At 41.5% G+C, this 27,806-nt stretch overlaps 1 protein-coding gene across 2 annotated transcripts in view; it reads right to left on the bottom strand.

Moving 5' to 3' along the window:
* fasn (fatty acid synthase) overlaps positions 1-27,806 on the bottom strand; it is a 116,819-nt gene that overhangs the window by 4,972 nt on the left and 84,041 nt on the right. For both annotated transcript variants that reach the window (XM_050060257.1, XM_050060256.1), the window contains 17 exons: positions 24,399-24,563; positions 22,832-22,947; positions 22,535-22,689; positions 20,993-21,196; positions 20,627-20,777; positions 19,955-20,133; positions 13,230-13,349; positions 12,860-12,982; positions 12,023-12,246; positions 11,525-11,729; positions 9,104-9,255; positions 5,959-6,050; positions 5,469-5,863; positions 4,821-5,000; positions 4,431-4,658; positions 3,647-3,858; positions 2,809-2,907 (listed from right to left, as the gene is read on the bottom strand). In XM_050060257.1, coding sequence (XP_049916214.1) covers positions 2,809-2,907; positions 3,647-3,858; positions 4,431-4,658; positions 4,821-5,000; positions 5,469-5,863; positions 5,959-6,050; positions 9,104-9,255; positions 11,525-11,729; positions 12,023-12,246; positions 12,860-12,982; positions 13,230-13,349; positions 19,955-20,133; positions 20,627-20,777; positions 20,993-21,196; positions 22,535-22,689; positions 22,832-22,947; positions 24,399-24,563 — 3,000 coding nt within the window. The remainder of the gene's footprint in view (positions 1-2,808; positions 2,908-3,646; positions 3,859-4,430; positions 4,659-4,820; positions 5,001-5,468; positions 5,864-5,958; positions 6,051-9,103; positions 9,256-11,524; positions 11,730-12,022; positions 12,247-12,859; positions 12,983-13,229; positions 13,350-19,954; positions 20,134-20,626; positions 20,778-20,992; positions 21,197-22,534; positions 22,690-22,831; positions 22,948-24,398; positions 24,564-27,806) is intronic.

Genomic DNA, 27,806 nt, shown 5'->3' with positions numbered 1-27,806 from the left:
AGCCAATTAAATCCCTACATATTTGGTGCCTCCGTGTGAAGCCCGAATTTATGTTCCCAACAGGACAATAAGCAAGGTATAGACTTTGCTCTATGTCACCGGTGATGAAGAAATATAGCAAGTGCTGGACAGAGCAGTAAGTGACAACAACCCCACCCACATTAAAGAGTACCATTTGCAGTGGAAATGCTAAAAGGACCTAGGGTCAAGGTACCTTTTGGTTCCAAAGGTACTATACCAAAGGTTTTTGGTGGAAATGGAGCTCAATTCACCCACTGCACCACTCTGCTGCCTCTTATCCAAATCTTAATCTAGTTTGCCATAATAGTGTAGCAGTCCCAAAACTGATGAACCTCCTCTACTGTGCAAGGATGCGGTAGCCTTGGCCAACGGTCGTGTTCTTCACAGGCTGTAGCGGCCTGAGTTTTAAAGCTAGAGTGAAGATACTGGGCGGCAGTAGCTCAGTCTATAGGGACTTGGGTTGGGAACCAGAGGGTCTCCTGTTCGAGTCCCCGTCCGGACCAAATATGGAGCGTGGACTGGTGGCTGGAGAGGTGTCAGTTCACCTCCTGGGCACTGCCGAGGTGCCCTTGAGCAAGGCACTGAACCCCCCAACCGCTTGGGGCGCGTGACCAAGGCAGCCCCCTCACTCTGACATCTCTCCACTTTGTGCATGTATAGGTCCTGTTTGTGCATGTGTGCGTCTTTCGGACCTGTGTGTTAATGACCATGGAGTGAAAAAATTGAATTTCCCCTCAGGGGGATTAATAAAGTATACAAAAAAAAGATATGAAACTAGAAGACCAGAGGAATCCATTTAATAACCATGCCATGCTAGCTTGTCAAGAAGGGGGCTAAATAACACTCCAAATTTAGGTGAGGGAAAAGCGGCCTGGCCTTCTTCACAGAGGTCCCTTGACCTCTCACTTCAAGATATCTGAATGAAAATAGGTTCTATGGGTACCCACCAGTCTCCCCTTTACAGACACTGGAAACAAATTTAAGCCAGTCCCATTAAGTTTGGAGAAAAGACCATGCAGGTTTTTGCATACAGTACAAATGTGTTACTTTTACACATTGTATTTGAATGATTCTGCACACTGGAGTCCTTAAACAGTCTTGGAAATTCATAGATTGGGTCTGACTGGAAAGCTGAGCCTCTTGTGGATTCAATGAGCACAGTTGCATTCATGTGTGAGACAATGTTTTGGAAATGGACATTACGGTATAAAATGATCTATAGTATCCTCTAAGATTATCACAGCCTCATTAACATTTATGGCCAAAGACGAGAAATTGAGCTCTCAGAGGATGGATGGCTTTGTTAGGCATACTGACAATAAGAGGGTTTCTCAGCAGTTTCCTGAACAAAACTGCTCACCATCCAATTGCTGAAAAATGCAATTTCTACAAAAATCTCTAAATGTCGAAGGTTTTTGATACCAAATTACAGTATGCATTTTTCCATGGTGTTCCTCAGATCTTGGTGTCTTAATATGCTATTTTGAAGGAATTTTTGACCATTTAAAATCAATTTTATCAATGCTCAAGTGGTACAAAATGGATAAATTTAGCATTAAATCTTTGCAACAAATGGTTTCAACCCCAAAATTGCTGCAATGAAAAGGAGTGAGGAACAGGAATGAAGCAACATAGGGGAGCCTTACTTTAGGGTAAGAAACATGGGTTATTGATATGATGAGGTAGATCTTTGACTTTAGCCTAAATTGATGGAGTATTGTATGTACAGGGGTGTCATCATGAATCAACCAGTATATTAAAGGGATAGTGCATCCAAAAATTCAGCCATTATCTACTCACCCATATGCCGAGGGAGGCTCAGGTGAAGTTTTAGAGTCCTCACATCACTTGCGGAGATCCAAGGGGAGAGGGGGTAGCAACACAACTCCACCTAATGGAGGCTTACGGCACCCCAGATTCAAACGTCCAAAACACATATTTGAAACCACAAAATATCTCCATACTGCTCGTCCTTAGTGATCCAAGTGTCCTGAAGCCCTGACATAAAAAGTTGTTTGGAAAAACGTCATTTGAACTCTGTTTTTAGCCTCACTGTAGCCTGTAGCTCTAACTGCTTCTCTGTGCACCGCGCTCACCGGCTTCAGGACACTTGGATCAGTACGGACGAGCAGTATGGAGATATTTTGTGGTTTCAATTATGTGTTTTTGGACGTTTGAATCTGGGGCGCCGTAAGCCTCCATTAGGTGGAGTTGTGTTGCTACCCCCTCTCCCCTGGGATCTCCGCAAGTGTTGTGAGGACTCTAAAACTTCACCTGAGCCTCCATCGGCATATGGGTGAGTAGATAATGGCTGAATTTTCATTTTTGGGTGCACTATCCCTTTAAACTACCTATTTCCCCCTCCGCCCCCTCAAAAGAGTCTTCACAGTAGAAGGTAATTTTTCAGCTGTTATTGTCTTTTTTATTTTGTATGCAGATGCACTACAAAATTACTCCAATAATTATAGAATGATGAACTTTTTCCAAATAGAGCAATTAAAGTCATATGGTAAAAATCCCTGCATTTTTTTCATATCACAATATATATCTCAGAAAAAATTGCAATATCAGTTTTTTCCCCCCAATATCGAACAGCCCTACTGTGATGTCATCACTGATTCATTAGCCGCGGTTCACCCTTTTTGATTTTTGTTAATCATCAGGACTCATAACTTTAAAAACTCCACAATATTCGCAGCTAAATAGTTTGGGAAGTCACAATGTGTGACAATATTTGGTGCGTGCGTGCGTGCGTGCGTGCGTGCACATGTATCAGAGGCTGTATACCTTGTTGTACGCGATGCCAGTGAACTGCTGGATGAAGGCACACAGGGCTTCAGTTTCAGCCTCAGACTCCTTGCCTGGTGTCAACTTGGCCCTGTAGCTCTAGAAAGCAAACATGGAGTTAACTTGATTAGTTTAAATCTCAAGCTGTCCCCAAAGTATATTCATCCATTCATTCATCTTCTAACCGCTTCATCCTCTTGAGGGTCGCGGGGGGGCTGGAGCCTATCCCAGCTGACATCGGGCGAGAGGCAAGGTACACCCTGGACAGGCCGCCAGACTATCGCAGGGCTGACACATAGAGACAAACAACCATTCACACAGACTATCGCAGGGCTGACACATAGAGACAAACAACCATTCACACTCGCATTCACACCTACGGACAATTTAGAGTTATCAATTAACCTAGTCCCCAATCTGCATGTCTTTGGACTGGGGGAGGAAGCCGGAGTGCCCGGAGAGAACCCACGCTGACACGGGGAGAACATGCAAACTCCGCACAGAAGGGCTCCCACATCCGGGATCAAACCGGCAACCCTCTTGCTGTGAGGCGACAGTGCTAACCACCACACCACCGTGCCGCCCCCCCCCCAAAGTATATCATTAAATGCAAATATTAATCTTTTAATTTCTACTGTGTATTGGTGTATTAATGTGTGAAATACTTAAGAGTTACGTTACGTGTCACAGATATTCCTTCACATCCCCACAGAAATCAGACCAATCCCGTTCTTTGACTTTCCCTTTGTGCAACACACCTCTCAAAACAGTTGGAAACCCTGCACATGTGTGTGCGCGTGTGGGTGTGTGTGTGTATAAAATAGCTCTTTTTGCTAACCTGTGTATACGCTGCCACATAGGAGTGTGATCCATCGAACAGAAAGAGGTATTCCACAGGCAAATTCTGGGTCTGTAGCTGAGAACACATTTCAAATGCCACACAGGCACCAAAGGAATATCCAGCAATTCGATAGGGCCCGTCTGGCTGAACCTGTCTGATACACTTCACATAGTAGGCTGCCAGGGACTGGATGCTGTCCAGAGGAGCAGCTGAGGGAGAGGGGATACACCAGGATGAGCTCGGTTGGACATTGTATAATCAGTTCACAGATTTAAATCGTCACACTTGTATACACACTCTCTTTCTCTCTCTCTCTCTCTCACACACACACACACACACACACACACACACACACACACACACACACACGTATATATACCTATATACACTGCTCAAAAAAATAAAGGGAACACATCATCATCACAGTGTAACTCAAAGTCAGTCAAACTCTTGGGATATCAGTTAGGAAGCAATACTGATTGTGAATCAATTTCACCTGCTGTTGTGCAAATTGGACAAACAACAGGTGGAAAGGAGAGGCAATTACCATACACACATACTCTCTCTCTCTCTCTATATATATATATATATATATACATATATAAAGACTGAGTCAAACATCTATGACTCTTAGCATAAATTGTAATATTCAGGACTTATCATAAGCATTCTGTTTTGAGGACAAAGTGTGGCCTTGCTCTTTATTAGCATGGTAATATGCTGCCTTTTTTAATTTCTCTTTGCTTTTGTGAGCCTAAATGAGTGTGTTTGTTAACAATACCTTCTGTGCACTGCAGGCCGTAGCAAGGCATGCTGAGTTTGAGAGCGAGCGTCTTAAAGGCAGCAGTGGAGCCCTCAATGGGATGGACCAGGAACAGTGGCCTCTCCTGGCTCTGAACCCTGTTGAGTGGTGTCACTGTGGGGCCGTTAGGGTTTACTAACATCTGAGACAGATCAGACTCCAACAAAGACTGAACAGCATCCCTCTTGGCCATAGTATGCAGAGATTCTGGATAGTTGGAAGTAGCAAAGGCAACAAACATATGTAAGTGTATCTGCAGGTTTTAAAAAGCCACATCCTGCAAAGAAACCGGATTTAAACTGATCTCTTTAACTGCATCTCTTAATGTTGTCTTCTTTTTTTCTGTCTTAATAAAACTATTTGATCCACCTGGCTTGCTGTTGGCCAGCTCTCGCAACTTATTGATGGTGATCTGGCGGATCTCCCTCATGGCCATGGCGATGTCATAGTCACGCTCCAGAGTCTGGCGAACCTCCACACCCATCAAGGAGTCCAGGCCCAGGTCAGCCAAGGAAGTATCAGGGTTCAGGCTATTTACATCTCGCACGCCTGAGAGGGAAGGGCACAGTGAAAATGCTGCTAGCTTTGCCTGATCAAATTTAGCTCAAGAAAAAGAAGAATGCCTTCTCAATGAAAACAGTGAAGTAAAATGAATGAATATTCTACAACCATAATTATGAGCAGTTATAACTGTTTTAAAAATGCAACACTGAATTGCACTTGCAGTTGGTCTGTGGTAACAAATAATGTGCTGTGCAAGTTGCCGTGTTTTTTTTCATTAAATATCCAAAGGGTTTTTATTGTCTATGTACTTAGACTCCTGTATGCTTTACATTTCTGTCACACTTTAGACCTTTGAATATCTTTTTCAGCCTGTTTTGCATTTAGGTCAGGACACTGAAGGAGTCAGCTTTCAGATTTTTTAAACTTGCTTGATTTGGGTCATCTTTCACAATGAACAGCAGCCCTACTTTTCCTAAAACCTACACTCTTTTTTTTAGATAGCTCAGCTCTTACCAAGAATGTGAGCTACAGCGTCCACCAAGTCTCTCTGGCTTCCTGCCTCGCTCTTTACTGTTGTCCTCTCTGCCAGTACAAAGCTGGACATCACTGGCCGCTGCTGGCACAGGAAGAGGTCAAGCACCTCCAGGCAGGATGTGATGCGCTGTGGTAGGGTGCCACCAATCACTGCATCATTGCCACCCATGGTCTCCAGCACCACGCCTACATCGCCAATGGCACCCCACTGGACTGCCAATCCAGGTAAGCCATTGTAGCGGCGTTTTTCACATACACGCTCCATGGCTGAGTTGGCATACCCGTAATTACTCTGGCCAGCATTGCCACGGCCGCAGCTGACTGAGGAGAAGGCCACGAAGTGGCTGAGGTCTGGACACATCTTTCTTGTCACTCTGCAGGGGGAATGGAAATGAACACATCAAGATCCAGAGAGAAGCAAACAGCAGTCCCTGATTTAAACAGAAGGATGACTTAGTGTGTGTCTTACTTGTCCAGGTGTATGGTGCCATCATATTTAGGTTTGTTAACATCAAGGAAGAGCTGAGGAGTCAGATTCTCCAACATGCCGTCCTTCAGCACCTGATAATGACATACCAAACATACTGATTAAAAGGACAGGCATAACACCAGAGAAGTCATTTTTCACTGTCTGGATTCCACAGCAGTGCTACCATGGCAATAATCAGAGTATACAACTACGGGGCAAAATGACCCTCTGTGGTATAACAGGTAAAGTCAAGTCAACTTTATTATATAGCACTCAATACATAGGGTTGATCCTAAGTGCTCTTACAACACACAGACACAGACACAGACAGACACAGACAGACAGACAGACAGACACACAATAAAATAATAACAGTAATGATAACATATAAAGACTGTATTACAGTTATTATTGCACCTGTAGCAAAAACTGTATCCTTGATGTTTTTATACTGTCACTACATTGTGATAGTAACATCAACAATGACAGTCAAATTTAGTCATAATTAAAGGCTCGTGAGTTAAAGTGTGTTTTAAGATGACTCTTGAAAATCTCAGTGGTAGGGGAAAATCAGATGGAGGGAGGAAGAGAATTCCAGAGTTTCTGGGCAGCAACAGAGAAAGCTCTGTCCCCGTAACACTTAGTCCTAGATCTCAGTACAGAAGATCTTAGTTCTCTCACAGTGTGATGTGGGGAGAGGAGCTCTATGGTGTAAGAGGGGGCAAGGCCGTTTAACACTTTGTAGACGAACATCAGAATCTTAAAATTGGTTCTGTATCTAACAGGCAGCCAGTGTAGGGAGGCAGGAATGGGGGTAATGTGCTCCCTCTTCTTTGACCTTGTAAAAACTCCTGCTGCTCCATTTTGGACTATTTGAAGACAGGATAAACAAGACTGAATAATACCAAAATATAATGCATTGCAATAATCAAGGTGGGAGGTTATGAAGGTGTGGATGACTTTCTCCTGGTCAGAAGTACAGAGAATTTATCTAAGTTTGGAGATGGTGCGCCACTACATGAAACATGAAATTTTACTACTTGATTCTTTTGTTTGTCAAACTTCAATTCCAAATCAAGTATCAGTGCCATAACACATCAATAAATAATTTTGTAAGGTGGCATTACAAATATGAATGTGAAAAGCATTTAGGGACAGTGGTGCTTTGAGTGAATAAATGTCTGAACCAGATATTATAATTGTTAAGACATTTTACGTAAGGCCAAAAATGCCAACCTCGTGGTGGCACCGGAGTTAAGGTCAGGGAATCACCAGAGTCAGTGGGCTTCATGGGGCTCTCTGAGGACCATCGGTGTACAAATCTTACTGCTTATCTATCCAGTAGTTGCTGAGATATTTCAGTCTGGATTAAAGACGTGGACAGACCAACTAACAGACATTGCCATCAAGCCACAATGCTAGCCATGAAGCTGGGTAGCAATTTAAGTGTTAATACTCAAAATAAAAATAAAGTCTATTAATTTTCATATTATGGAAATTAGCAAAACATCCATCATGGCAGACTTCTATGTTTCAAAAAGGCTTTCTTGTAGAGCATATTGAGCTGGATATGTGTGCCCATTTTCAAATCAACTGGATATATAAGCCCTTTTTAGATAGGAATTGTGCAAATTTGCAGGAAAGCCCAATCAGTCTTTTTTCAGCATTGGCAGTATAAAAACAAAATCGGGGAGTGCGGCAAAATACCGCCTACCTAATTTTGTTTATACAGAATGCGCCTTTTTCGGGGCAATGAGGAAGGGGTGAGCAAGTAACAATACATGTAGCTCAGCGTGTGACGTAAACAGTGACGTGGGAGGGAAGCTGCGGTCAGTACTTCGGCGATTCTCTCGTAAGTCGGCCCGTTCTTCACCGTCCCCGTCATCTGACGGTTAATGGCCTCTTCGTTTGCGAGGGCAAGGAGGGTGCGCAATTCTTTGTCTCCCCAGTTGCTCATCTTTACAGTGTCTGTCAGGTTTGCGTTTCCCTCTTGCTACTAGCTGCTCGCTAATCCCTGCTATCAGCTGTTTTCTGTTTATCTACCACCAGTGGGTCGCACGTGCGGCGTCATCAACAGCTCCTCCCACAAGTCTTCAACAGCCCCTCCTGTTGTGGAAGTCCGCCTCGATCTTTTTAAACTAAAAGGGTTCTGCCAATATGACTACCCTACGAGGCGGAAAATTGGGTACCTCGGATCAACTCGTCAATCCGGCTCTGTGTGTCTAAATGCTCGCAGCTTGCCGGCAAAACGGCCCAACATTCGCGGAAAATCTGGCAAAGTAAAAGGGCCTCTCCCCCTTTGGGGCTTGAACCCTAATAATAAAGAGTCTCCTCACAGCATGACATCACCAGATGTTACCTACATTTTTCTGCAGTATTCTATTTGATATTAGAGTTGAACATGGATTTTTGAGTGCTGAGGATGTCAAAATTGTTGTTATATCTAACTAAAATGGAGGGAGTGATTTTGATTTTCTTGAAGACCATTCCTCCAATGAACTTCACATTTGGATGGTGTGTTGCTGAGGACTAAAGGATGTGCGTTGATGACTGTGAGCTCAAGATGTACACAGCATATTAATTAGTATTGGGTTAATACTACCAGAAGTTCACACTGTGTCGTGTATTGAGAGAGGACCCCTATTGACTTAAAAATTAACTATTAATTTAACATAACTGGACAGCATGCTGGGTACAGTTCACTCTCCAGCACTCGCTGCTGTACATTTGAGAACAAATGAAGGAAGAGAGACCGAGATGTTACACTGGAGCAAACTCAAGCATCTGTGATGTAACTTTCCAAATGAATGCTTGTCTTCCCTAAAGCAGCCAGGCTTTGACATAATGTAAAATGTTTGTTTAAGCTTTTGTACCCAAGTGACGCATATACTCTAGCATTGCTTGGGGATGCAAGTATTTCATGGCAGGTGTATTTCTCAGGACCAAAGGAAGTGCAGTGCTGAGTGTGAAGTTGTTTGGATGAATGGCTTTTAGAGAAAACTGCAAGCAGCAATACTGGAGGCCAAAAATTGGGCCATTCCTAACAGGCATGTTTTGATTTCTGATTTAAAATGCCTCTGGTGGTGTGAAAAGGAGAAGCAGACAGGGCTAAGGGGAATGATGATGAGGTGGCTTGTTGTGTTACCATGGCTAGGTGGAAGACACCATCCACTGGGCCCAATGCAGAAGCTTCGGTGAGGAGATGCTCCGTTCCCTCCAGTGTGCTGACGTCATTGGTCGACACCAGTACCTCCACACCCTGACTCTGCCATTCACGCACTCGCTTCGCCTGGTAACCTAACAACAGTTTCAAAGTAAAAGTAGTTACAGCAGTGCCAAGAACCAAATTACCGTCACATGGTTTACAGTTTGTACAGGTTTGTATTGTGTACAGATTTTATGATATTAATGTTTGTTCTGGAGCATCCACTATCAAACATCTACCAGAAGTTATTACATACTCTATAACAGGCCACAAACACAGGACAAGGTAGCTGGTTAAAAAAATCCAAGTGATCCCATAAACATTCTTTGTGGTATGCCATCCAGGTTAGGCCCCTAACTGACAACTAACAACTAACAATAAGTTAGTTACTAATAAGCTGTGCAGGTTGACATCATTGCCTCATTAACTAAAATTACCGCCCCACGATTGTATGCCTCCTGTGAAAACATTGATGCTTCACACACATCTTCCCCCCGACAGCACAGAAGATCTATACAATCAGCATAGTTTCAGGGTGGACACCCAAAATGAGTGTCATCAATTCAGTTTGACCAAATGTCTCCCCTGCTGTTCCTGAAATATGACATTGAGTAATGCAGATTATGATGTCACAGTGAAACTGACCTTTGACCTTTTGGATATAAAATGTCATCACTTCATCATTTTATCCAATTAGACATTTGTGTACAGTTTTGTCATAATTAGCACAAGACTTATTGAGTTATGGCCATAAAACATGTTTTGTGAGGTCACAGTGACCTTGACCTCAGACCACCAAATTTTAATCAATTTATTCTTCAGTTCAAGTGGACGTTTGAGTCAAATTTGAAGAAATTCCCTTGAGGTGTTCTTGAGATATCCCGTTCACAAGAATGGGACAGACCTGACAACCTGAAAACATAATGCTTCCAGCCACAGATATTGCCAGTGTGGAGGCGTTACAAAACAACAAATCCAGAGCACTAGTTTACTTATTTGAACTTTTAAGGGCCTCTATAACATTCCTCAAGGAGACAGGTATAGTGTTTGTGTGGTAAGCTCAACACAATAAAGGCCTGTGTGCAGGGCTGGATTGGCCATAGGGCATACCGGGAATGCCCGGTGGGCCGTTGGCATATTTTGGGCCGGCACAATAGTAATTTACTTAATGTAATTATGTAGATATTTTTTAACAACCACGCCTAGGGCCTTGGGCACAGTGGTGGAGTGCGTAGCCTACTAACGTGCACTGATGGATAAACCACCAAAGTGCAAGGGAGGTGCAGAGAAGCTATGGGATAAAAGGCACAAGAATCTCCGGGAAGATGCAGCCAAATGCGCGAAAATATCTGACATGTTTGCTGTAAGATCTGGTGTGCAGTACATCCCCTCGCACCAAACATGAATGTGGACTTGCAAGAGAGTAGTTCAGGAGAAGAGGTGGCTGCTGGTGGAGATGATTCAGAGGAGGAGGAGGAGGAGGAGGAGGAGGAGGGACAGAAAGATATGGCCCAGGGACTTAAATATATATATATATATATATTGCAGTTTGTGGGACATTTCTAACCAAACTGGTCATTACCTTTTTTCCCATGTTCCTGAAAGAAACTGCACCAATTTGCTCAGGGGTCAAAGATGTATATACTTGCGAAAGGGGTCCGAAAGCAGCACAAGAAAAGTGATGTCGCTCCAGGTCTTACAGGATTAAGGTGCCATTTTGAGGAAGTCTTTATTTTACATGGTGGTGTGGTATTGATGATTAATGTATCTTATTTGTACTTGCACACATTTTATTAAAAACTGAAATGATAAATCTTGTAGAGTTTCTTTGGCAAGTGCTTTCACCAAAGTATAGGCATTGTGTACTCCGTGGCCATCTACTACCACCAGGATGTATATGAGAAGTGAATGAGCACATTGATTTTCTAGCCTTGGTACTCTCTTCCAGGGCACTTAGGGTACTACTGAGATATATTTTAATTTTGGTAACAGCGCAGTATGTGAGTATGGCATTTCACCACTCATAGTGGGCTGCCATGGCCAAAAATGCCAGGGCCATTTTTTTGTTTCAGTCCAGCCCTGCGTGTCACAGAGGTGTCTGCAGTCATTTACATCCTTTGGAAACTGTACTACAATAATGTGGTAATGGAAATGAAAAAGCATGAAGCCAAGACTGTGATTTGCACTGCTTTTATAACAGCAAACAGTGCACTTCATATCATACTGGGAAAAGTTTGCTTTTCTCCCTTTATATGAGTTCCTGTTTCCTAACAATATCAGTGTTGTTTGTATGTGACATCATTCATTTCAGGCCAATGTAACTGAGCTGCACCTTCAGCAGCTTAGAGTCATGTGCCTTACCATTTCTAATGCCTGATCTGGAGGTCAGCACCAGTTTGCGGGCTCCTCTCTCTGTCAGCCACTGAGCAAGTTCCAGACCAAAGCCCCCCAGTCCACCAGTGATGATGTAAGAGTGGGAGGGGAGACAGAAGGTGCGACAGATAGCTGGAAAAGACAAAGGGGCAGAGGCAGTTTGGACTGCTGAATCCCTCTCCTCATGACAGACCTGTGTGAAGAGGAGAACCTTTAGGAGTATATTTGCTGTACTGTAGTATTTTCCAGTTATAGTCACATAACAACACATAACAATTTCACCAGAAACTGGGGTGGAAAGTATTTATTCCAACATGTACTTACAGTTCATACATATGACATCTAGTTATTTTTTTAACATGGACTTAACGTATGAAGTTCTTCTGTATTCTCTTTCTAATACATCATGACAGGTTGCTCAATTCTGAACAATCTATAGTTCTGTCACAGTCATATCAAAGTGTGAAGCTGAGTTGTGAAACTGACCTGCAGGAGGACCTTGCCAATGTGCTTGCCCTGAGCCATGTATCTGAATGCTTCCTCCACTTGGTCCCTCTCGAACACTGTGGTCCTTAGAGGCTGAACCACACCTCCCATAATGCCTTCCTTCAGTAGCTGGGACACTTCCTCCCACTCCTGGTTGCCCACTTCAAAGAGAGCGTCCAACAGGATGCCATGGAATGCCACATTCTTCAGGAACAGAGCCATGCCTGGAGAAATCACAACAACATGAAGACGCAGTGTAACTCAGTGCTGACCATTCTGAACCCTAACCACACCTCCAACAATCTGCACTCATGTGCCCTCTGCCTAATTTTCTTATTCTCTGTGTTGGGGACATTTATGGACAGCTCTCAGGTGAGCTTGGGGCTTTATTAAAAGGTAGCAACCAGGTGCCAAATTGTAAGCAGCAGGGATCCAAGAGACACAGTGCCAAAAAGAAACCCTCAAATATAGCGAGGCGAAACATCAAACAAAAGTGAATCTGGGGTTGACTTTTGCTTTGACTTCTACTGGTGAGTGTGTTTACAAACTGTAACAGACACGGTATATCTTTAAGATCACCTAGAATATTACCTGTAAATGATCACAGCAAGCAACTTCTCTGCTATTCCTTGTTTTCTTTGAAGTTATCATTAAGAGGTAAAAGACATAACATTTACTCAATTCTAATTCCCTCTGTTATTTATAGGAACATGTAATAACTTACTTTCATATATAATAAATTATATGTTATTTATATATTTGTAAGGGTATTTCTGAAATGAAAGGAGTGACTGACACTTAAAGCCTGAGTGTATGAGCCTGAAGCTTCCTACTGACCCAGTGGGGAGTTGTTGGACAGGTCGTATTTGCCGATTTCCAGGAATCGTCCATGTCTGGCTAGGCAGCGAATGCTAGCCTGCAACTTCTCCTCAGCCAGAGAGTTCAGCACCACATCCACACCTGAAACACACACATACACTCAAAATACACTATTATGCCTATCACAAAAAAAGCGTAGTTTGTGCAGTGGCACTGTGATCTCTACATGTAATCGAGTCATTGATTGTTCAACAAACCCAGTTGCTCCTTTCAAAGCTCAAAAGCACTGCAAAGCTGCTGTTTCGAAGAGGTAGCTCTTCTTTTAGAAATCTTGTGTGAGGCATGATATGTGGAACACAGCTTGTTACTACAGAAAGACGTGTCTGACCTTTGCCCTTTGTGTGGAACAGGACATGCTGTTCAAATGAGGTGTCTCTGGAGTTAGCGAAGGACTCTGCTGAGAGCTGAGGGAACCTCTCCTGTAGGTAGGCCCGCTTCTCCGCTGAGCCTAGAGACGGAAGGGTTAGGGTTAAAGAGAGTTTTTATGAGATACTATCTCATAACTATAAGTATGACTTAGTAACACATAATACACAAAAGGCACACTTAGTAGGTAACATAATAACATAATATCTACATATATATTTAAGGGGCATTTGTGGTTTAGAAGGTAAAGTGGTCATCCACTCATCAGAAGGTTGATGGTTAGATCTCTGGGTCCTGCAGTCTACATGTCAAAGTATCCTTGGGCAAGATACTGAACCCCTAATTGCTCCTGATGTTTGCACTATCAGTGTGTGAGTGTGCATTTGAATGATCACTGCTCCTGATGATCCTTGACACCACCAACAAATGATTGATCAGTTTGAGCAGTGATGTTGGCAGGATTACTCAAAGTCTGGAATTTTCTCAAGCTGAACTTCAGGATCTAAAGATTGGATATCAAACCTCTCTGGGCTGCCATAAAACAGTGAGTAAGGATCTGGTTAGTATTCAATCTTCTCTAGATAACCTATCATCTAAAAGTGACTATTTAGAAAACCAAACCAGACGCAACAACCTACTATTTGATGGCATCCCTGATTCCAAAACTGAAACATGGCATGAATCTGAGACCAAGGTGAAAAAACTAATATCAGAACATCTAAAGATGGACCCCTCTCACATTGAGTTAGAGAGAGCCCACAGGACGCGGAAGTTTGATGCTGAAGGCCGACCTAGATCTGTTGTGGTGAAACTTCTGCGGTTCAAAGACAAAGAGGAGATTCTAAAAAGAGCCAAATACCTGAAGGGTACCAAGTTCTATATCAATGAGGACTTCTCAGAAAAGGTTCGGCTTAGAAGGAAAGAGCTTCTCCCCCAGCTCAGAGAGGCACGTAAACCAAGGAAACGTAGCCTACCTGAAATACAACCAGCTGGTTGTGCATCCCCCCCGCACTGCTCCATCCATGAAGGAGGCACAGCCTAACTAGACTTGAATTGACTTCTTTCTGTCTTTTATTTTATTTTTTATTTTATGGACTTGGACACTTCACTCCGAGCTCAGTCTACAAGAATTGGCTGCTCTCATGAAGATAAGTATTTTCTTCCTTTCTCAGATGCTGACCCTGATGCAAACTTCAATGTTTTCAAACAAGGTCCTTTATCCTGTCCTTATTTTTCTGAGGACTCCTTAAAGTCTCCCTGTGTGGATAAAAAGATTGCTAATGACAATTGTTTCTCTTTGTTTCACCTTAATACTCGTAGTTTACCTAAACATTTTGACAATCTTATTGACTATCTTGGTATGCTGCCAGTTGATTTTTCAGTTATAGGTTTGTCCGAAACATGGCTGAATAGCCAAAAAGTGTCTATGTTTTCTATGAGCAATTATAACCACTATCCCTGTTTTAGACCTGTGCGTTGTGGAGGAGGTGTGTCTGTCTTTGTGAAGGAGAGCATTAAATCCTTCCTTCGAAATGATCTTGTTACTCTTATGGGAGATAAAGCTGAGGCTGTTTTTCTAGAGCTTGTTGAGCCTTTCTCTAACAAGGTTGTTATTATTGGCTGTATTTATAGACCACCTGATTCTAATATCAATCGCTTTATTGACAGCTTTTATACTACCCTCAGAAAGATCACCCATGAAAAAAAGATTTGCTATATTATGGGTGACTTTCACATTAATCTCCTAAACAATCAGTCATCTCAATTTATTAACCATCTTAATGCCGCGTCCTTCTTCTCCCTCATAACAAGAGCTACAAGAATCACTGCTTCAAATGAAACACTGATTAACAATATATTTACTAATTCCTATTGTGTTGCTGGGATACCTGGCATTTTGTTCTGCGACTTATCTGACCATCTTCCTGTGTTTTTATCTTGAGCCCACAAGTGGGAAATCAAATTCTTCTACCAGGCCTAGTGAGGTCTTCCTTTGTAATTTTAACAATAGCAATATGAGTAGGTTCATTGATAAATTATCCACTGCTACTTGGTCTGCTGTTGACTCTAAATATTCAATACTCAAATGGCTTATGATATCTTCCATGCTATCTATTTTAAGATCTTTGATGATGCTTTTCCACTTCAAAGAACTAAAAATAAATCACCTAAAGTAAATCCTGGTTAACCAATGGTCTGAAACGCTCCATTGCCAAAAAGCATAAACTCTATCGTGACCATCTCACCAATCCCACTCCATTATTTCTGAATCGATATACAACTTACAGAAATAAACTGAATCACCTGCTGAGAATATCAAAACGTAAGTTTTATGAATCTAAATTCACTGAGTCTCAGAATAATATAAAAAACACATGTAGGACTATCAATTCATATTCATTATTCATAAAAAGACTGACTGAAAAAGACTGAGGATCGTACAAAGGCAATTCAAAGGAGTTAATACAGCTTTCTCAGATTCTCTTGAAATAGCCAATGAATTCAATAATTTCTTTGTCTCTATCGGTCCTTCATTCACAGACAATTTACCACAGAACCCGCTGTCTATCTCTGGGATTAAGTCCCCCTCTTCTTCTTTTGCATTTTGTCCCATCACTGAGATTGAGCTCACTGTTGTTGTTAACAAAATGAAACTATCTGCACCAGGTCATGATGAATTGAAATCCTCAATACTCACAATAAGCCTTCCATTAATCGCCAAACCTCTCCTTCATATTTTCAATCTCTGCCTTGAAACCGGTGTATTTCCTGCACAATTTAAATGGGCTAAAGCCATTCCTCTTTTTAAAACTGATGATCCCTCTTTATTCTCCAATTATAGACCGATATCCATCCTACCATGTTTTTCTAAAGTATTAGAAAAACTAGTTTATAATCGTTTGTATAAATAAAACGACAATAATATTCTATACCATCATCAGTATGGGTTCAGAGAGAAACATTCCACCTCTATGGCCCTCACCCGACTTGTAGATAACATCACCAAGGCTACTGATAATAAAGAAATAATACTTGGAGTATTTGTCGACCTATCGAAGGCATTTGATACTGTCAATCATGACATTTTATTGCAGAAACTTTCTCTCTATGGTTTATGCAGTTCAGATCTTTCATGGTTCAAAGGCTATTTGTCTGATAGAATGCAGTTTGTTTCTTGGAACAGTACCTCATCTGATTTTAAGTCAATTTCTTGTGGTGTTCCCCAAGGATCGATTTTGGGCCTGTAACTGTTTCTTATTTATGTGAATGATCTATACATGACATCATCAAAAGCATCTTTTATTCTCTTTGCAGATGACTCCAATATTTTTTTATCTGGTAACAATGGACCCAAATTAATATTAGAAATTAACACTGAATTGCGCAAAGTTGACACCTGGTTCAAGGCAAACAAATTGTCACTTAATATAAAGAAAAGCTCATACATGTTATTACCCCTAGAAATCAACAAGCAACAAACACTCTTCCTAATGTTTATATTGACAATAACATCTTGGAAAGGGTCACTGTAACTAAATTTCTAGGTATTCTTATTGATGACAATTTCACTTGGAAAAGTCATATTACCTTCATTTCAAACAAGATTGCAAAAAAATATTGGAGTTATCAGAAGAATACGTCATTTACTGTCTAGAAAAGTCCTCATCAATTTATATTATACTATGATTTATCCTTTCATTTCATACTGTAATATTACTTGGGCAAGCACTTTCAAGAGCAACCTCAACTGTATCCTTACCTTACAAAAATGATTTATCAAAATGGCAACATTTTCCAACAGATTCACTAAATCCACCCCATTGTTTCAATCCCTGAGCATTCTTCCCATCTCTGCTGTAAATATTTTTCAAATATGTATTTTTGTTTGACACAAGTTACTTCCAATCTGTTTCCATTCTGTATTTCAGTTTAATTCCCAAATGCATCACTTCAACACAAGGTCAGCAAATAATCTTAATCCTACCCTTTTCAGGTCTACTTTCTCTCAGTTCTCAAATACATTCAGGTCCCCACTTTTGGAACATGTCACCAGTCCACATTAGAACCTGCACAAGTATAAACCCTTTCAAGAAGCAAATAACCCATTTTTTATTGGCCCAGTTGAGCAACGCATAACCACCTACTTCCACTACATCACTACATACTTTGAGATTATTGTCTTTACTGTTTTTATGATGGTTTTTTTTACATTATTGTACATATTATTTTTATGTTGAATGTCTGTCTCTAGGAGGACCACTTGACAAGCCCTTAGGGTTTTTTTTTGGTTCCTCCTGCACATTTGTGATATGTTGTATCTATTCTATATATTGTATGTCTTTCTTGTTCTACTCTTTCATCGTGCTGTTTGATATTTTTTCTCTCATGTGCTAATAAATAAATAAATCGAATCAAATCAAATCAAATCCTAATGACCAGGTGGCACAGTGCATAGTAGCCTCAACCACCAGTGTACGAATGTCTGTGTGAATAAGTGAATGCTGGCTTATGTTGTAAAGAACTATATAAATGTAGTACATTTACCATATTATAATTATGAGAAAAAAAAAATTTGATGAGGAAACCGTCCCATGGCTGTATGCCTCTGCGCACCAGTCAAGACGAGATGAGACCAAACAGGCAACTAGTTGCAATGCTCTGTTCTGCTACGTTGTAAAAACCTGCCGGTTCACACCAATGCAACTAGATGAGACACTGGCTACGGTTATATGATGGCTTCTCATTCGGAATGAAATATAAATCTGAATGAAATCATTCGGAATTAAAGTTTTTCCAGGTAGTTTACATGGGAAATATTCATTCCGAATGAGGATTTACACGGGAGATCAGTTTAATCGCCTTTATTCAGGTCTGCGCAAGGTTTGGGGCAGGGAAGGTTTCTGATTGGATAGGGGGCGGGGCGGATGTTACGTGTTTACGTTTACCGGAAGAAAACACTGTAGTCCTCGCTCCGGATAACAAGATGCTTGACGACGCCGTTCTTAGTGCCTTTTTCGGGCTTGTTTTGCTTATATTCTTGAAGCAGCAGTACGACAACAACCTTGTTCTGCTAATGCTTCGTCTGTTGAGGAGGAGAAGGGAGGTAGAAGGTCGAAGAAGGGAGATAGAAGACCGTGCTGTGGCGAATGGAAACCGGTGAGTGCAACGAGTCCGACTGCTCTATCTCAGCCCGTTGCTATGCAGCCCGTTGCTATGCGCGCTATATACGTCATCGCGCCAGAAGGGCAAGGAAACGAGCATGCGCAGAAAGACCGGAATGAACTTAAAGAGGAATGAGTGTATACATGCACACAAAATTCTTTCATTCGGAATGACAAACAGAATAAACCACCCCTTTTAATCGGATTTAATTTTCAATCGGAATGACCATTTTTCAATCGGAATGACCATTTACATGACCACTTTTAATCAGAATGGCCTTTCATTCCGATGAAAAGTGGAATTAAACTGTCCACGTAAACGTACTGAGTGTGTCATCTCTGTGCAGTAACTCTCTGTACTTCAGTTCTGATTTTTAGCTTTTCAGGTTTATTTTGTAACTGAATAAAATTGCTAGCTTCTTAAAATATGTATGAGGATAGTGATGGTGAGATAGTGGCCACAGTTGAATTTGTAGTAGTGATGAAACGGCAAAAAACAACAAAATGAGCCTCAGATATCTGTATTAATAATATGTACACCACAATAATATATATAACCAGCGCCAATTAATCAGTCAGTGAGAATGTGTAGGGCATAGGCAGATACAGTGAGCAGCAGCAGCGGCCCATGGTCTGACACCAGCACACCGCAAGGATGGAAACAGAGGGCTCAGCGAGGACAAAGCATCTGCTGCAGCAAGCAAACACACCATCTGCTAACATTTTGACTTGACCAGCGGACTTCACTACAAGCCAATTGGCTGTTGAAACAGGTGACATGCTTTGAGTCCTAAAAGGAGCCACTGATAATTTGACCAGCTGACTTGGAGGTGACACCATCAGCCGGCTTGAGTTGAGCTCAGAGCAGCCAGTTCACACCATTGCAACTTTTCTCTGCAACGCTCTAAAATGGTTTCATCTCATTTGGTCTGAACTGGCCTTCACAGTTTCCATCCATGTCTGTGAAAACATGGATGCTTCACACACAGAAGATCTATACAATCAGCACAGTTTCAAGGGGCCACCCAAGATAAGTGTCACCAATTCACTATCTGACCAAATGTCTCCTCTTCTGTTCCTGAGATATGACGACACGATGGCCTGAAAAAAATATTTTATGCAGAATATTATGATGTCACAGTGAAGTTGACCTTTGACCTTTTGGATATAACATATCATTGTATCATTTATCGTATTAGAATTCTTAGGTAATGGCATAAAGCATGTTTTGTGAGGTCACAACGACCTTGACCACCAAAATCTAAACAGCTGTGTTTTGTGCCAAATTTGAAGAAATCCCCTTGAGGCCTTCTTGAGATATCACGCTCATGAGAATGGGATGTACAGACAGAAGGATGGATGGACAGATGGACACGAAACATAAAATGGTGGTGGATTTTGGTGCAAATGCTTCAAGTAGCAATGGGCAATCATATGAAATAACAAACCACAGTGGATAAGAAATCATATCAGAGCTATTTTTCTGTCACTATGACAGTGTGTAATGGGAGTGTTGAATATTTACCCACTGTAGTGAAGACTTTACATTTCTTGCTGAGTGCTATGGCGATGGCAGCCTGGCCGACACCCCCTGAACCTGAGTGGATGAGAACCGTCTCTCTGGGACGGAGCCTGCCGCGCACCACCAGAGAGTAGTAGGCTGTAGCGTAGACCACTGGCACTGAGGCTGCCTGCTCCAGTGTCCTACACACACACACACACACACACACACACACACACGTGCATCACTTAGTTTTACATTGAGGGCAAAGAGAACACTTGATTACACAATGATCATATCAAATGCACATCAGCTTTCAACAATTATCTAATGAGATTTCAGCTGCTGGAATAATGGGAGCACCTTTGGAATACTGTGTAACATCTGCTTTGCTCTCTCTGTTTGTGTGTTATGCCTACCTATACACACCTAAAAGATATATTAGCAAAAACTAAAATTTAAAGCAGGTCAGGCAGTGAATTTTACTTGATTTTATTTTTATTTATTATTTTCAAATTTATTCCTCTTCTCCGTCTTTGCTAGTAAGCAACTGGAGTTTTATGTACATCACTGCCACGTAACCATAATATATTTTCTTGCATCAAATGCATAACTCCGGACTGACGCAATAAATCAATTTTCTCTAATGACATGTAAACGTACTGAGTGTTTAACATTTAAAAATCTGACACTGACCAGCTGTGGGGAACTTTCCAGAGGAACCGTTTGTCAGCATCCACACTTGTTGCCAGGCCTTTAGCAGGCAGCAGTCCCATCACTCGCTGACCGGTGGGGTCACGACCAGAAAACTCCATACCCAACATGCACTGCTGCAGAGCTAGGTCACCTACATTATGTACAATGAAACGGAGAAGTTAGTTGTCTTGATGTACAATTTGCCCGCTGTTATTTCAAATTGTGTGTAGTCTACTGTATAGTCTAGTTTACAATAATAATGTAATGTAATGTAATAGTGACCGACAAGATGCTATGGGTAACTATGATTATAAGAACGAAGACCAGAATGCAAGACTTCTTGTGTGTCTCATACACACTCTCTACCTGGGATTGCGTCTGGTGGCAGTTTGCCAGTGGCCAGCATTATATCTCTGAAGTTGAGAGAGCTGTAGAAGACACGACACAGCTTGACGTTGGGGTTGCTGCTCACAAAGTGGCGAAGTGGGGAGGCAATCCAGCGCAGAGAAGAGAGGTCACCTCGAGTCAACACATTGACATAGGCGTGCTCTGTCAACTCTTCATTTAAATCTGACAACCATAAAACAGATAAATATTTCAATACAAGTGTGAGCACATCACACATTGTGAAGGTAAATGATATGCATTCAACTAATCTGGATAAATCCTCTCTATTAAATCACAGTTTTATCTTAGTTTATTATGGTTTAAGTGGTGGTTACCAACACCTGCACTTTCTAAAATCTTCACAAAAAATGTTTTTGAATTACATACTTAACCATAAACATGTGTTTAAGAGATGTCTAAGATCACAACTTCTAACAGGCAAAATCCAAAAAACATCAGTGTCTTTGACCACAAACAAAAAACAGCATTAACCTAAGCATTTAAATCATCCATGTCCATTTATAAAAGGTACGATTGTGGAATGGGAGACGTAACAGAGCCAAATCCCCTGTTTTAAAAGGACAACCAGCAAGACAGAACCATGGACAGAACAAGTGTGACATTTTGAAGAGGTCTTGTGTGTACGACCCACTGCTGGGAGATTTTAAAAAACAGCTAGCGGCAGTTAGCAGCTGACTCAAAGAAGAACAGTGGCCAAGAGTGTCTGCAACTTGTAGAGACAATGAGGTCCGTGAACTCCTACCCCTCTGAGCAGTGCTGCCGACATGTATGTTAAATGTCAGACTAGAGGCCCGACGCTGTTGTGCTACCTGTCACGCCTCTTTTGCTATCGGGATGTTGGCAAGGAGGTTTAAAAGAGGAGAATGCACAACGTCACATCATATCAATGGGGTACAACACGTGCAGTAAAATCTGGTCTGCACTTGCTGAAAGGCGCAATAGTTGGCACACTATCATAGAACATAGAAGACTGATTTATTTCACTGAAGCATCCACAGTTTGTCTTGGGTTGGAATATTTTTGTTCAAAAAATTAAGCTATGGGTGAGAATTACAATTCTGTAATTACTGAAAAAGTCTGTCATAAAAGACCATAAACAAATGCTTTCTACATGAAAACATACTGTTGTTTATCAGCCACTATCCATTTGAGTGGATTCAAAACTTGTGTCAGGCCGAGCACACCCAAGGTGGCTAAAAAGAGCGCACCCAAAGAGCACCTCAGTGGACTCCATCCAAGTATTTCTAGTGCCATTCGCTGTAACCCTCCAACATCACAGCTGCAGTTACATTGGACGTGTATCATACCCCAAAGCTCCCATGGGGTAAAAGATTGTGAACCAGCCTTCATTGAATAGCCTTGGATGTCGGCATGCTGTCTAAAGTCACACACTTGGGCGGCATGTTGCGCCTTGTTTGTTTCTGAGTAAAAAAGTAAAGGTGACATGAAGAAGAGACTTGGTAGCTGCACTAGAATCAGGATAATTTGGTATTAACATACTGTGAGTGATTAGCTGGTGCCTGAAGATGCCCCAGTGTCCGTCTCTGTAAACGTTCATAACCAAATCCTCCTCAAGTACTGACTGCATGGACTTATGGGCTGGCTGGAGGCTTGGTGCTTCTGAGGACTCGCTTAGATTGGACACAAATGCGCACCTGGCAACATGGAAAAAAATCATCACTTTGACCCAATACACACATAAACCCGTGGGACAATACCTATGTACAAGAAGCTCAAAAAATGAATGGTGGTAAGACTTATGTGATGTCTGTAATGTTAGTATACACCAGGATTTACCGTATTCGGTTGCCACCTGGCTCCTGCCGTAAGCAGTTGACCATTCCCACAATGCCACAGTGGGCATTAGAAGCAGTCAACCACACTGGACAGTCTGATGACTCTGCCATCATTTCCTGCAGCATAGAATTACACAGGTACACACAGATGTCTGCACAGTCCCCTCTGGTAGCTGCCCTTGTTGCCCTGCAACTAATACTCTGTTGTTAGGTATGGTCTAATATGATCTGCCTAATGTTAGTCAGGATGAATTAGATATCAGCCACCTTTTTAATATGATTTTTGAATGACAGATTCAAATCTAAAAAGATTCCAAGGTATTTAAAATCAGAAACCACTGTGAGCTTTTCGTCTCTACCAAAAACATCAGGGGCCAGATGCATAAATGATGTGTGTGCAAAAAAAACAAACGTGTGTACGCCTTTTTTCACACATTAACTGGTATTTATAAAGACAGAATGTGCGATGAGAATGAGCATACCTCACACATTTTTCAGAGGAGGTGTACACACGGTTTCAGCTGAGACAGCTGCAGGTGAGATGATAAGGACAAGATTAAATATTAGTTAAGAGACAGAAAATGTTTTTAGATTGTTTTTTATTTTTGCAATGTACTCTGCATTGTGAAAAATATCAACCAAAGGCACGTTTATAAAGTTATTTTCAAATTATTTATAAGTGATAGATTTCATAATTATTTATTCACAATCCCCCCCCCGTTAGTGATCATTTAATGTTCTCCTGTGAAAACTTTGTAAAGTCAGTTTGAACATGAGCACAATGAATGAATCACTGATCATCCTCCAGACATTTAACAATCATAATGATCAAGATTTTACCACAGTGATGGTTTGCAGAAATGTGATGAATTAGTGGTGCAGACACTACAAATCACCACAACTGTGCATAATGACAGCTGCTCTGGCACCATCTGAGAACCTCACCGATGTGACACAGTTGGAGACATTTCTCTTTCTGTACCATATGAGTGGTGGAGGGGCGCAACTATTGATATGCAAACGGATGCTTAAGGGTGTTTCTACATCCATTTATGGCTCACTGTGGGTGTGGAAATGAGACAGAATCAGGTGTGTGCATGGCTTTATAAATCTGATGAAAAAAATACAACCAGTAATAGTCATACATCTACACAGAGTTTTGTGCATCTGGCCCCAGGTTGGTGAGTCTCTGTGGGTTTCTGGGTGAAAAACATACAGATAAGTTTATGCTCAGGTATAAACCTGATTTGCTTAACCAATCAGATACATGGACCATGCCAAAAATGAGTTTGTTGGTGGTTTGTTGTTTGTTTTCAGCATGTACATACAGAGCTGTGTCATCAGCATATGTTGACTAATGAGCAGACTAATATACAATCTGAACAAAACAGGTCCAGTATTGGTCCTTCAGGAACACCAGTGTTACATGTTATAACATACTTTAATGGTTTCATTGTGTTGGGATGACACAAACAATTTTCTACTTCCTTTCACCTAACATTCTGAAAAATTATTTCAGGCCACTGTTGGACAAAAGCCAAACACACACAGAAGGATATGGAACTCACCTTAAGTGTTTCCACCCACATGTAGTTGGTGCTGTCCACAGAAATGAAAATGGGCTGTTTCCCAGGAGACCGACAGCGACACAGAAAAAGGGCGGAGCCATAAAAAGACTTCCTAACAGCCACCAGGCTGAGGGAGGCCTCAGAGAACATCCTCTCCCATTCAGCCTGGTGAGAAGAGGAAGATAATATCAGCAAAAAAACGCGAACAGCTCGTTCTCACATATTCAGTGTGGTGGTAGCGTCTCAGCATATGACATAATATTATCGTTTCATATTCCTCGGCTTTACTGCACGTCACTGATCAGCTTCTCCGGAGCCTTTGTGCTCCACTGTCTCGCAGGTTCCCTCGTTTCCCAGCTACGCTTGAATGGTGTGTCATGGTAACTGCCTCATGCCTCCTACTGCTACTGATATTATCAGTCATACTTCTACCAATACTATACATATATGATTATTATTGTCACATACAGATACTATCATATTCTATCATATACTTACAACATATGCTACCACAATTACTGTTATTATTATTATCATAATAGTATTACTAAAGTTAATGTTAATGCAGCTATTGTCATTACTGTCTGCCCTGCATCGCTCTCTGGCTCTATCTCTCTTGGTCTCTCTCTGTGTCTGGCTCTCTTTATGTATCAGTTTGTCATATGTTAATCTGTTCTGTGCGACACCTATTGCATGTCTGTCCGTCCTGGAAGAGGAAATTCCTCCTCAGTTGCTCTTCCTGACATTTCTACAATTTTTTTTTTTACCCGTTAAAGGTTTTTTGGGGAGTTTTTCCTTATCCGCTGTGAGGGTCCAAAGGACAGAAGGATGTCGTATGCTGTAAATCAATCAATCAATTTTATTTATAAAGCCCAATATCACAAATCACAATTTGCCTCACAGGGCTTTACAGCATACGACATCCCTCTGTCCTTATGACCCTCGCAGCGGATAAGGAAAAACTCCCCAAAAAAACCCCTTTAACGGGGAAAAAAAAACGGTAGAAACCTCAGGAAGAGCAACTGAGGAGGGATCCCTCTTCCAGGACGGACAGACGTGGGCGGAGTTCATTTGCACGTGCACGCACAGGCACACTCAGGGCACGCTACTCATAGGCGGAAAGGTTTTAAATAACATTTTTAGTGTAAATGCATATGTTTAGGAAGTTCGGAGCATATGACTGGATAAATTAGACTTGGATTACACTGTAGGAGGTGTGTGAGAGTTTGAAAACGGATGTTTTGATATAGTCAGGGGTTAAAGCAAGAAAAAATTTTGTGCCTGAAATGTGGAGCACGTAAGATTTGTGTGCCTGAAATCTGAAATCTTTTCTGGAGCGGGGGGCTTGGTGTTGCGGTCACAAAATGAAGAAATAGAAATGTATGTGTTGCAAAGGAACGTGTTTATTATCAAAACGAACAAAAAGATTATAGCTTTAGTAGTTACTTTTCAGATTAAACTTTTATAGCATAATGAGTTTATAAATAAAGAATAAACTTTCAGTGGTTACCAGACTTTTTGACTTATAGCTCCTACATCTCTTTTTTGCCTTGGTGCTATTTATTTTTAGAAGCTAAATCATTTAGGCTGTTTGCAAAATTGTATCGCGCTCGATGTGAATTAAACAGGCAGTTACGTCAAAATTTCGCGTCTGGGCAAGCATGTCATCATTGAAATGGATCATATAATGCTGTGGTGGTGACTTTAAAACTTCAGCATAGAGGATTTTTATTGCAACTTTCATTTCTGTCTGGTTTCTGTTACCTTACCTTCAAAATTACAGCTGGCTTACCGGAGCCTCTCCCGCTCAGTCTGTGCTCTGTGTCTCAATGTGACATTAGCCTCGTGTCACCAGGCTCTTCACGTAAGGCGAAGAGCCTGGTTTCCATTCACTCTGAATTTTGTCTGGATTCTGGTTCCGGTCTAGAAAGCGGATCCGGAATTCACCAAATTCACCAAAGTAAAAGTGTTCACCAAAGTAAAACTTTAAATTCTAGCGCACCATCGTCTCGTCGCATCCTCTTTCACTGTTTTGACAGGTGTAACATTATCAGGCAGCGATGTTGGCGATGCCATATTGTTGTTGTTGTGGTTGTTGTTGTTGTTGTGGTTGTTGCAGCATGCTACATGGCGAGCATCACGCAGTTTTCCTCTCTCTTCTGCCCCCACCACCCCAAACTTTATCGAAAAAATGCATTTACAAACTACAGGTATAATGTACAAAACTAGGATCAAGTGCCTATTAAATAAAACAGACAACTGAAATAGACAATAACTTGTNTATTTATTAATTAAAACAACATATGTCATGTATTGTAGCTTAATTCCTACACAAATATGACAGTGTCAGGGCTTAAAGTGAAAAATTTGTCAATCATTCTCCATCTATAATTTTGCGCCCTACTTTAGCCATGCCCACCTCTATTTATTTTTCACCCCTCTCTCCAGTTCTGCTGTATTAACACCGGGTTTAATATATTTTGCTTCCACTTCTCTGCCCTGCTTTACTACTTCAACGCTACTTAGCTCTCTCTCTACTCTACCAGTAGACTACCACATCCACCTGTTGCACAAAACGCACACAACAGTGTTTCCCCTATGGAGTTGTAGCAGTGGAGGTGAAGCACACACATGAAAAATAATGTTCACATGCGTGAAACTTTTTTGTATGCTTGCAAAGCACAGCCTGCTGGGATGTTTCTATGTATCTACTGGCAACAGAAGGGCTCTTTAGGACTAAGTACTTTTTTAATTTTGTGTTTTATCTGTGTTTGATTTTGTGTTTTATCTGTGTTTGAATGAATGTCTGTGACATGTGTTGCCTGTAAAACTACCTTCATGCTCCTTTTAAATTGCCCCCCGGGGACGAATAAAGTGTTTTTGAATTTGAATTTTGAATTGAATTTGAAGTACATACAGTACATGTGTGCACAGTAATGAGCAGGTGAAATGTCTGTCTAGCTTACATATGAGGTGTCTTTATTTAGGAACATACAATTGTATTGAATATAATAAAAGTAAAAAGTCACTTGACATGCTGCTGTTTTGTGCTATGACCTATTTAAGTGCTGGAAGTTGTTATTTACGTGACAACGCCTGAACGCAACACAAGCTTAGCATGAGTGCCGCGCTGCGCTGCTGTGCGAGCGGCTGTTTGTCTGTGCGTAACAGCAGTCTGCTGATGGTTATTTACAGTGTCCATAACAATAACTTTGTCAGCTGACAAACTGCAGGGGGCTCGGGGTCAGGTTTGGTCAGGAAAATGCGGCCCGAGCCGCTCTAGCGTGCTCACCTGTGTGTGTGGCGGAACTCCACCGTGCGCGATACAGAGAGCAGAGGAGAATTGTTAACGCGTGACCATGTAGAGACAGAAATGACACAATGACATAACACCATAAATAGTATATT

Source organism: Epinephelus moara, chromosome 13 (assembly GCF_006386435.1).
Source record: "Epinephelus moara isolate mb chromosome 13, YSFRI_EMoa_1.0, whole genome shotgun sequence".
NCBI lineage: Eukaryota > Metazoa > Chordata > Actinopteri > Perciformes > Serranidae > Epinephelus > Epinephelus moara.
Note: the sequence above shows the minus strand (reverse complement) of the source record. Positions and strands in the feature narration are given on the sequence as shown.